Source organism: Chaetura pelagica, unplaced genomic scaffold, assembly GCF_000747805.2.
Source record: "Chaetura pelagica isolate M959 unplaced genomic scaffold, ChaPel_1.0 scaffold177, whole genome shotgun sequence".
NCBI classification, from domain to species: domain Eukaryota; kingdom Metazoa; phylum Chordata; class Aves; order Apodiformes; family Apodidae; genus Chaetura; species Chaetura pelagica.
The window spans coordinates 821,916-833,102 of NW_009953803.1; the positions used below are offsets into that span (position 1 = coordinate 821,916).

An 11,187-nucleotide genomic window follows, 5' to 3' on the forward strand; every position below is an offset into this window, starting at 1 on the left:
GGCTGCCATCCCTCTGGGCGCTGCTTTGTGTCTTTGGCTGCAGGCAGCGCTGGAGAACCCGGCGTCCCTGTGCGCTGAGATGAGAAACCCGGCCTTTCTCATGCCTTCCGTGAGAGAAAGTTGATGACCTTTGTCGGCCCTCCCAGAGGGATGATCAGGGGCTCTGCCCTGCCCCTGCTAGCCTGGCTGTCCCTGGCCAGTCCCCAGGACCTGCAGCTTCACCGCTGGGCAGTTGTGAGTAAAAAGGTAATCCCTCAAATGTGGCTTTATGTCCCCAAATCCAGCACCGAGGTGGTGTAGGAGTGCATCCGCAGGGTGTCTGTGGAGGATTTGATGCTTCTTGTTGGTATCTTCAGTAGCTGTAATCAGAAATGGGGCTGTTTGTTTGTTTGTTTTAAAACACTGGGGAGGTGATACTGATTCTGTTTTCTTGTTTTTCAGTCTATTTTTCCTTTTCAAACATTAACAAAATTCCTCTTGTCACTTGCCATCAGTGTATATCACTGTGTTTCCCCTTTAGAGCTGTGTTTGGCCACTAACTCTTTGCTTTTTGACTTTCCAATGCTCTGTTAAGGTGTTTTATTTTATAAAGCTACTAATATTTTCTCAACCTGTGAAAAAGTTCGATTACATTTTACATAGCTTTGTATCAGTTACTTGGGGTTTTAAATCTTGTTACAGTAGCTTGAAACAGGTGCCCCCAATTAGTAGTTTGGATAGGATGTGTTAACTCAGTTGATCTTGTAGGGTGGTGTTAACTCCGCAGAAAATTTAAATGTCTTCAGAAGACAAAGAAGCTCAGGAGGACGAGCTGCTGGCCCTGGCTAGCATTTATGATGAAGATGAGTTCAAGAGAGCAGAGTCAGCCCAAGGAGGAGAAACAAGAATTTGTCTGGAGTTGCCCCAAAACTTCAAAGTTTTTGTGAGTGGTGAGTTGGGATGTTCTGTGTTATCCTGAAATCAGGTTTTTACCAAGTTGGTTTTCTGGTAGCTGCTTAGATGGTTGCTGCTCTAGGGACATGGAGCAGAGAAGGCCATGCCTGGCTCTGCTGTGCCTGTGGGGTTTACATCTGAGTGGTTGATTTCATCCTCGTACATATAACCTCTGTAGTGAGCTTTAAAATTAGAGATAAGTTGTATTATTTCTTTGGATTTACTAAGTTCATTTACTATTTCTTTTTTTCCTTGAGGAAAATCTTTCTGGGTTCTTGGCTTGTGCAGGATCTGGTGTTTCACAGTGCTGGTGTTTACTGATCTAACCATTGTGGGAACCTGTGGGAAACTCTAAAATAGGGTCCCATTTCTCTGTGAGAGGCAAACACCAGGTGTGAGCTCTTGGTTTTATTCAACAACCTCTCCAAATTGTGGGGGGGGAAGTAATGAAAACATCCTGACAGCTGAGAGCCCCCCTGGCATCGGCTCACGACAAACCATTTACAATGCAACCCCACAAAACTTTACTACACTGAGAAGTTCTGTAATTTAGGGTCGAATGAAAAAATGTGAACCAAGGAGTCTGTCAAACAAGAGGAGATCCATTGGCTGCTGTCATAAACCATTACACTTCATTAGTTATCTTTGTTATTTCTCATGCTGTCCCAACTCTCTCTGCTGCAGGCAATTCCACAGAAAGTCTCCAGAGCAGCAGGTTTGAATACAGTGTCTGCTTTCTGCCTCCCCTTGTGCTGAACTTCGAGCTCCCACCAGACTACCCATCCACCTCCCCACCCATCTTCACTCTCAGTGGAAAATGGCTCTCCCAAGCCCAGGTTTGCAAACAGTTTTAACATTTTAACAGAGCTTTTTTGGGCACGAGAAAGTTCATCACTGATGGTAGCTCTGGGGGGTGGTTATGTAGTAGCTGAAAGTAGAATTGAGACATAAATTATTACATTTCTCTTTCAGTGGGCTCTTGTTTCCCACCTGTTCTTATTTGGTCGTGGTTCTCAGGAATGAAATCTTGCATCCATGTATAAAAACTCCAGAATCTGAAATCCACATGTGCTCTAAGGAGGACCAAGGGAGAGGACCTGTGAGTTGTGAGAATTTACTGAAATCTGGAATTCTTTTTGCTTTCCCAGCTCAGTGCTCTTTGCAAGCACTTAGACAACGTGTGGGAAGAGAACCGGGGCTGTGTGGTCTTATTTGCCTGGATGCAGTTTCTGAAGGAAGAAACACTGAGTTATCTGAACATTTCCTCCCCGTACGAGCTAAAAATGTGCCACCAAGGGAGTGGGCAGAGCAGGACACCTTTGGTCCCTCTGCACACTGAGGATTGTGGAGGTGCAGCAGGCTCTGCTGCAGCTGAAGAAGAAATGGATGCACGAGCTGTGCAGGATGTGGAGTCCTTGTCGAGTCTGATCAGGGAAATCTTGGACTTTGACCAGGCTCAGAGGAGGAAATGCTTTAACAGTAAGATGTACTTGTGCAATATCTGCTTCTGTGAGAAGCTGGGCAGTGAATGCATGTACTTCACCGAGTGCAGCCACGTGTACTGCAGAGCCTGCCTGAAGGACTACTTTGAAATCCAGATCAGGGATGGTCAGGTCCGCTGTCTCAACTGCCCAGAACCCAAGTGTTCCTCTGTGGCTACTCCTGGCCAGGTAATAGCAGTGTGTGAGCAGGGACAGCAGAGTTCTGCTAGCTTACCCATAGTTAGAGAAGACAAGGTGTGGCTTTCCCTGGGGAGCATTGTGAATATACCTGGGACATGGGTTTTTTCATGCTCTGAGCCCCACAGAGGCATCAGAGTTAAAACCAGACTGCTGGGCAATGTTTTGCCCACTGCAACAGTGCAGGCATTGATCAGGGGCTGAAACTTCTGTCCTGCTGCATTTGGCACTGCATGCTCTTCTTTTCATGAATTGTTGTAAAAAAGATCATTTTCCAGGAGTATTTTCTTGACCCATTGGAGACTATAAAGTGGAGTCACCCCAGCTGTGGGTACCTTTTCATCGACATGCTGTTTTTCACTGAAGCTGGCAGGCTCAGGATCTCACATGTGTGTGTGCTGTCCTTGCTGTGTGTTCAGGTGAAGGAGCTGGTTGGAGAGGAGCTGTTTGCACGGTACGACCGCCTGCTCCTGCAGTCCAGCCTGGACCTGATGGCTGACGTGGTGTATTGTCCTCGCCCGGGCTGCCAGACCCCAGTCATGCAGGAGCCAGGCTGCACCATGGGCATGTGCTCCTGCTGCCACTACGCTTTCTGCACCCTCTGTAAGATGACTTACCATGGGGTCTCTCCCTGCAAAGTCACTGCAGGTGAGTCGTTGTGGGTCAGAGGTGGATCCAGGAGCAGTAAAGTCTTGTGTGAAACCCTGGCAGTCAGGAGTGAAGCAAGGAAGCTCCTCACGACGTGAGCTTTCTGACAGGTCAGACAGATTCATCTGGAGTAGGTCTGTTGCTGGCAATTAAAAAGTATTCCCTTGATGACACTCCGTGCTTGGAGAGTCCCTAAGCTGCTGATTGCCAAATGCTGAGAGACCAGAGCAGAGAAAGAATAATTTTGTATGTGCCTTTTTTTATCCTTTCCTGTGAATCCTCTGCTTTCTGTTGTTAGAGCAGATACTGGAATCAGGTGGATGCTTCTCTGTCTGTTTGGCCTCCAAGTCTTGTGACAAAGTTTCATTAAATGTATGTTCAGAAAAAATATTTCCATTTTCCAGATTATTTTGCACTGTAAACTTGTAATTCCATCTCTTACAGTGAAACAGTGTGAAACTGTTGAATTTTGAGGTGGAGGGGTTTTAATATTATCATTGTTTTCTTACGTATTCTAAGGTTTTACTTGCTTTTTCATTTATGGTGTTAGTTTCCTTTGAGAATACTTCATGCTGATATTAGCTGGACTTCCCTATATAATATATATATAATATATGTAATGTATTGTGAGAGTTGTATTGGGGTTTTTTCCCCTCTTTTGTTCTATTCCCCAGAGAAATTAATGGATTTGCAAAAGGATTATTTGGAAGGAGATGAGGCAACTAAAAGGTTCTTGGAACAACGCTATGGCAAACGAGTGATTCAGAAGGCCCTTGAGGAGATGGAGAGTAAAGAATGGCTGGAAAAGAACTCCAAGTCCTGCCCTTGCTGTGGGACTCACATAGAGGTAAGCACGGAGGGGAAGGGCTGAACAGAGCAACTCTCAACAGAAACTAACATCCCTTCAGTCACTTCTGTGTTTGGGCTGGAACAGGGATTTATTTTTAGCCTTCAGGTTCACAATGGAAAGTAAATTTCTAGGAACTGGTAAAAGAACTTCTAATTTCTGTCTGTGTTACATAGAAAAGGAGGTGATGTTGCTGGAGCTCAGGGACTTGAGAGAGCACAGCAAGTGGTATTGTTCAATGCTAAGAAGATCCAGGTTGACTGTGGATTTGTATGAATCCCGTTGTTTTCCATGTGTTCCAGGCCATTCCTGGTTCACACTACAGCCAGGAAATAAAACTAGCTTCAGAAAAATACTAATTTCCAGCATTATAGTCAATTCACAACTCTGTGATTCTAGGTCCTAATTCTTTGGAACAGTGAAAAAATACCAATGTAAAAGGTGTTGGTTGGTCGCTGTGTTTTCGAGGACTGTTGTGAGGGGGCAGATGCTCTCAGTGCTGTTTTCCCTCCCCCTGGCAGAAGCTGGATGGCTGTAACAAGATGACCTGCACGGGCTGCATGCAGTATTTCTGCTGGCTCTGCATGGGCTCCCTGTCCCGGGTGAACCCCTACAGGCACTTCAACGACCCCTCTTCCCCCTGCTTTAACAGGTGGGTGTTCACACACATTCTGCTCTGCTGTTCCCCTTAATGTTTCTGCTTTTCCTTACAGTCCCTACCTTGAATTTTGTGGCTGTGCAATTTAAGACAGTGTTTCTTCTCTCAAATATTTACACTTACAAGGACCCAACACTTAACAATGAAAAAAATCAGGAGTGAGTTGGGAAGCTGTTTTGGTTTTTAAGAGCTTTTGCTTTAAAATTCTGGAGAAGTTTTCTGGGCCTGTCCCCGATGCTTGACTTGCTGCCTCAGACTGAGACAGCCTGTGCTGAGATGTTCCCCTGCATAGGTTCAGGTGTGTGAGAGGACAAACCCAAGCTTTTGGCTGAGTAAGCTGCTTCTAAAGAGCTGTAGACCTGGCTCACGCCAGCACCCTGCTGCTGTCTGGGGGGAGGGAAGAGCAGGCAGCTCAGAAAGGGGTCAGACTGGCAGCCCCTAAGCTTTTGTGTGTTCCAGTGGGTTATCTGCTCATTGCTGTGGCATATGGTGCCTGGATACAAAAGTCAAAATACCAGGAGTTTACTCCATCCTCCACCATCTGTTCTGCTGTAGTAGATGTGGCTGCCAGGATTCATTTTTTTCTGTTCTTGGCCCTTTTTCACCATTCCCTCTTGCCCCAACAGTAATATTTTCACTTTGCTGTTTTCCTTCCTGTTTTTCTTCTGATGTTCTTTTTTCTTTTAGTTTAGCTTAACCTCTACCTGTTTGGACTAAGCTCCTCTGTTTTATTTAAACCCCCCCACATTTTCTTCCCTTTTGTCCCCTGCACCTCTGCTTACATATTGTTAGCCCAGCTGTGTTGCCTTAAGCTGTTTGGAGCAGGCAGGCTTGGCTGCTGTTGTGTACAGCCAGGAATGCAGGGTGCTGGGCTCCTTTCAGCACCTTTTGGACTATTTATATTTTCAGGGATTTCTTGAGCCTTCATATTTCTGAGGTGGAATGGAATTTTCTTCTGGAATCAGGAGCTGCACAAGTGCAGAGCAGAGCAGCTGATTTTAATTGACTTTGATTGCAGTGGGAGTGGTTTGTGATGCTGACAGAAATACAGTGAAAGTTGCTGCTTTTGTATTTTTGGTCACATTTAGGTTCACTTTTTTAATTCTCTTTTTTATTTTATTTTTTTTCCAACTTATTTCACTTTTTTAACATCCTGATGTATATTATTGGCTGTCCTGCAGGTTGTTTCAAGCCAGGCATATGGATGGTGAGTTCTGGGAGGATGAAGATGAAGACTAGTAGGTTTCTGTAGCACCAAAAGCTGAACAAACCAGAGACAGATGCTTTCCATTTTTGTGTCAAGTTGGTTTGCTTTTCACTTCCATGACATAGTAGAGGAGTGGTAACTATCTTGCACTGCAGGATACTCACACTTCAGAGGCTGTTGCCAAAACCAAAGGAGACCGTTTGATCCATCCTGTGGTCAGGATCACCATGGAAGACCCTAATAATGGTAATTGTTGTTGAAGACAGAGAGAGGAAGTCAGAAGTTGAAAAGATACTGGGAAAACAAAGAGGTGTCCCTTTTTCAAAAGCAAACAAATCTGAAGAACTAAATCATAAAAATATTTGTGTGTTCCCTTTAGTGAGACTGTTCTTTTGAGGATCTTGGCTCACATCCATCACGGTTTTCGGGCAGTTCTGGAGCAGCTGGAGGGCTCTTCTGGAGCTGTTCAGTGGTACTGCTTGCACAAGGAGAGGTTTCTGTACAATACAGAAAATTTATTCTGTAGCAGCAACTGAGTTTGTTGCTTCTGTAGCATTTCCTGACCCTTTTCTCTAAGAAACAGCTCCTTACTCTGGCACTGATACTTTCTAATGGTGGCAAAACCAATTATCCTACTGGCTGTAGTGCCTTGGCTCTTTACTGAATGCTCTGGCAGAAAGTGTCCAACAACCATTTCCAGAGGATGGAATCAGTTTGTCTCCCCTCAGTGTTGCTGTTGTGTTCACTCACATTTTCTCTCATTTTGTCAGTGATGAGGGCTGAGGCCATGAGCAGCAGGTGGCCAGTGATGGGGGGGGGAAAGTACCAGATATTGAAACACTTCAAGAATGGATACTTAGTTGAATTCTTCAAGATACTGAAAATAATTACCTTTTATTCTCAGATGATGAAGTAATTTATTTTTTACTAGCTCTTCATATATGAAGTGTTATTAGTTGATAGTTTTTCTTCTGGACAAGATCCCTTATTTCCCACCATTCTTGCACTTCAAATTGTTTCAAAAACCAAATTGCTTCCCCAAAAATTTCAGTAAGTAATTTTGTGAGCATGAAAGTAACTGGTGGAGGGAACCACTGTGGTTTTTTTTAGAAGTTATTCCATTTGCAGAATGATCTAAAAATGTATTATTAAATTGAAACTGCATGTGCTGTGTTCAGAATGAATCGCAGGGCCTGGATGGCAAGCTCAGGAGCTGGAAGACTCTTTGGAACGTCAAGGTGAACACCTAAACTCAGTTTTGACTGATAGTAAATAGATTTCTACTTGGGTATCTGGCCAAAGGGAGTGCTGCTCTGGGTCCTGTGGCAGAGGAGGACAGTCTGAACTGTTAGAATTGGCAGTGGTTGAAAAGATGAGATGGGCAGTGCAGTTCTTGTTTTGGTTTAGGCTGTGGGATGGTGTGTAGGGTAATGTTGTGTATGGTTTAAATTATATTTCCTGCACCTTTCACACACATTAAGTTCACTTGAGGTCAGTAAATGTCGTTTTCTCCCAGGTTGTCTTCCCTGTGGCAGGTGTTGGGCAGCACAGGTCAGTGGGGCAGAGCCCTGCCCTGCTCCCAGTGGGAATGGTGCCTGTGGAATGGCACAGCCCAGCCCAGGCTGAGAGGAGTGTGGAGGCTGGTGTGTGCTCAGAGCTGTGGTTTGCCCTGGAAGATGCACAGCCCTGCGAGATGGTGGCAGTCGTGCCACTGCTCTGGGAATGCTGCCTTGGATGGAGCCAGCTTTTAGCTGCAGTCCTCATGGAAGTTCCCACCCTGGCCACAGTTTTGAACTGTATAGGTGATTCCAGAAGCTTTCTGCTTTCTGAGGGGGCTTTCTTCCCTCCAAGCTGTGAATGCAGGCAGCTGCTTGTGCTTAAACCCTGTTCTCTTGCCTGGATGGAGGGGATGGTGTTGGATCTCCAGCCTAGAGGGAGCTGGGCAGGTTTCCTTCTGCCAGGAGAGGTGGGCTGAGGGCAGGGCCTGGACACCAAAGGATACATTGGGATGAGAAGCCCTGGCTGGGAATGTCTGCCAGAGCTACCACAGCACAGATGCTATGGTGAAGTATTTGAAGGTATTGCCATGGACTGCCTCTGCTTTCAGGAGCTTTGTGTGTAGGGGAGGAACACGGATGTAGTCACCACCATTTCTGAATTTTGGGCACTTGGGGACCCTTGGGCTGGAACTCCCATGCTCTGCAGGGAGGTAGAGGAGGACAGACCCTCTGAGGAGGGGACAAACAGGTGACTGCACTCATAGGACACTCAGCTGGAGTGACAAAAGTGGGACAGCAAAAACCAGAATCTTGTCTTCATGGACAGAGAGCAAGGCAGGCACCTCTGGTAACAGGGCACAGAGTTTCTTCCTTGTTTTATTTTCCCTCTGGCCAAGTTCACTTTCTCCATTTCTGTGCTTGCACAGAAGGAGCATTAGATTATTTGCAGGCATCTTGTGGTACTAGGTGGAGAGCTGTGACCTCCTCTTTTCTCTTTTTAAAGATCTCCACTTTTTGACATGAAATGGCTGCTGCTTGGCAGGATGGGGCCATAGCAGGTGCTCAGTGGAAACCTGCCAGCAAAGCCTGGGCAGGGCAGGCAGCTCTGGGAAGCAGGGAGCAGCAGTAGCTGTTCCTACCAAACTCTTTCAGTACAGCTTTAGTTCTAGGTGACAGAAACCTTGTGCAGAACAGGTCTTGCCCATGCTTTGAGGGTGGTGGTACCCTCTCCAAAGCTGGCACTGCAATTCCTGCTCAGCCACACCAGCTGCTCCATGTTTCACAAGCACAGGGAGACTGAGCAGTAGACACAGTCAGTGTGGCTATTTAGGAAATGAAGACATTTACTGTAGAGAGTTACATTATAGATCAAAAGCTTACAGCATTTCTGCACAAAGAAAAGAAATGCTCCCCAGTTTGCCTTGGCCCTCTTATGACAGCATTTGATGGGAAACCCAGGCATCAAGTTCCAGACTGGCCAGAGCAGGTTGTTGTCCACCTGTGTGGGGCTTCTGTGATACAGCACAGGCTGAGGCCAGAGGGAACAGTGTTGCCTTTGAGGCTTCTTTGGCATTTCCTTGTAGCAACGTAAGGCATTGCAGGGGTGACAGGGACCTCACTGCCTCAGGCTCTGTGCTGACACAGTTACCAGAGTGCTGAGCAGCACAGGGGGGCATTTCTGCAAAATCTGTGATGCCTCCTAAAGCACCAGGGCATAGAAAATTACACCAAAATGGAACATGTAAGGTTCTTGTGTGGCAACAAATAAAACCATATGGATGCGTAAACTGAAGATGAACTGCATTAATGGCACTGCATTATTACTGCTGCTCAGTGCTGTCTGGCCTCCCTTTGGCTGAGATGGTCTCAAGGCCAACAACATATGGCTGAAAGGGGGGCTCAGCCAGGGCTTGAAAACCTCTTAAGTACAGAGACTGCACAACCTCTCTGGGGAACCTGCCCCACTGCTCGACTGTCCTCACAGGCAGGTTTTTTCCTTCAATCCATTCTGAGCATCTTGTCTCAACTCATGCCCCATTGTCTGTTCTCATCTCCCCCCCTGCACTTCCCAGGAGAGCCTGGCTTCATCTTCCTGAGAACATCCCAGCTGTGAAGGATGCTGCTGGTGGGTCACACTGAAGCTTTCCCTTCCCCAGGCTGAACAAGCTCAGTTCATTTTAAATGACTATAATGTAAAGAGTGTTCTGTGGAGGGGGAGTGACACACAAGGTACTTGTCCTAACTGCAAGGAATATAGCCCGAAGTGAGCATCCATTTGGTTCCTGCAACACTGGAATTTTGGGTATCATCACATTTAAGTTTTGGGGCCTTCAGTCCACATGCTTACAGCTGCTTCATAGGTTAAACAACCCATTCTCCATTGGCTTTACCTTCAGAAAATAAGTGCCAGAAATTTGGAGAACACAGTAGACTGGATCCCATCCTCATTTGGTTAATGCAGGCAGGTGTTTGGCATCTGTCTTTTTAATGGAGTGAAGTAAGCACATCATCATTTTGCTAATTTAAGAACAATTGTGAGATGAATTTCTGCATCAATTCCCTTGTTTCACAGCTGGTTTCCAACAGAAAAGCTGGTTCAGCTCCTCTGAGCAGCAGGACTAGTCGCTGTAGGGTTTCTTCGACTGGCTTCCTCCTGCTCCTGTCTCCTTCATGCTGTACAAGGGTTCCACAAGCTTGTTGTGAACCAGCATTAAACCTGATGTAGGTAGTAAAAAGATGACTTCACTAGACATAATAAAACAAAACTCTCGTTCATTGGATGCTAATGAACCTGGGCATTACTAGAGGTCTTGGTCCTTTGCTCCTGTGCCCGTGCAGTTAAGCATTCCCTTTGCACTTTAGTTATCCCTGGACATCTCAGCTGTTGTATTTAAGGCATGTACTCCCTGAGGAGCTGAGTAAACAGAAACATTTAATGAAAAGCATGGCTTGCTAAAAAAATGCTAAAAAACTAAGTACAACAGCTGCCTGGTCTGGTCAAACACTCACCTTTAAAGTATTTCACTGTCTTCACTTTGAGCTCCAGCGTGGCGTCCTCATCGCAAACGAACACGGTGTTGGGGTGTTGCTGGAAGGCAGACACTGTCCACATGTGGTTGACACCCTCCTCAATGGCTTTGTACAAAGCAAAGGCTTTGTGGGCTCCTGTGATGAGGATCATCACCTGGACTCAGAGACACAGAGAGTGGCAGTCAGGGCCTGGCAGACATGGGCACATCCACACCCCGCTGGCCTGGCACAGCTGCCCTGCTCCCTCAGGACAACAGGCCCTGTCCTGAGCCTCTGGCTGCATCACACTCTGCTCTGGCTGCTTTTCTTTGTCAACTAAACCATAGCCTGGTCAGTCGCTGTAATGATTTGGATACTTTGAGCTCCCCTGTTAAGCACCTTTATACTGAGACCAGTTTAAATCAAGATAGACGAGGCTCTCACCCTCTGCTGGTGTAACAGCAAGTCAACCAGGGGTTCTTGCATTTATTTCTCCAGATGAGTTTCTTAACCAAAGACACCCTCCCAAACTTTTCTAGCTACCTGGGAGTCACAAGTGCACTGCAGGGCTACACAAAAGTGTTAGCAGAGCAAAAACAGGAGACAGCAAGAGCCTCTCAGGCTTTCAGCTGCATGTGGGAGGGGAAGCAGGAGCAGGCCCCGGCCAGCAGGGTGCAATGCTGCCCACGGGCTGGGCAATCCCAAGC

At 46.4% G+C, this 11,187-nt stretch overlaps 2 protein-coding genes across 2 annotated transcripts in view; one reads left to right on the top strand and one right to left on the bottom strand.

Annotated features, from left to right (window-relative positions):
- The first annotated feature begins 764 nt into the window (after positions 1–764).
- Positions 765–6,004, top strand: RNF14 (ring finger protein 14). The gene is made up of 7 exons (XM_010001225.1): positions 765–929; positions 1,618–1,769; positions 2,082–2,603; positions 3,032–3,260; positions 3,935–4,107; positions 4,629–4,759; positions 5,947–6,004. The coding sequence occupies exons 1-7, from the start codon at positions 776–778 to the stop codon at positions 6,002–6,004; spliced, it is 1,419 nt and encodes a 472-aa protein (XP_009999527.1). The 5' UTR covers positions 765–775.
- Positions 6,005–9,984: 3,980 nt separating this feature from the next.
- LOC104391879 (glucosamine-6-phosphate isomerase 1) overlaps positions 9,985–11,187 on the bottom strand; it is a 3,835-nt gene continuing 2,632 nt past the window's right edge. The window contains exons 4-5 of the mRNA XM_010001226.1: positions 10,481–10,655; positions 9,985–10,187 (exon numbers count right to left, since the gene is read on the bottom strand). Of these exons, the coding sequence (XP_009999528.1) occupies positions 10,090–10,187; positions 10,481–10,655 (273 nt within the window). The 3' untranslated portion in view covers positions 9,985–10,089. The remainder of the gene's footprint in view (positions 10,188–10,480; positions 10,656–11,187) is intronic.

Coding starts and splice junctions, on each gene's coding strand:
- RNF14 (XM_010001225.1), top strand. CDS start 776: ATGTCTTCAGAAGACAAAGAAGCTCAGGAGGACGAGCTGCTGGCCCTG. Junction 2,604..3,031: donor CTGTGGCTACTCCTGGCCAG/GTAATAGCAGTG, acceptor CTGTGTGTTCAG/GTGAAGGAGCTGGTTGGAGA. Junction 4,760..5,946: donor TCTTCCCCCTGCTTTAACAG/GTGGGTGTTCAC, acceptor GCTGTCCTGCAG/GTTGTTTCAAGCCAGGCATA.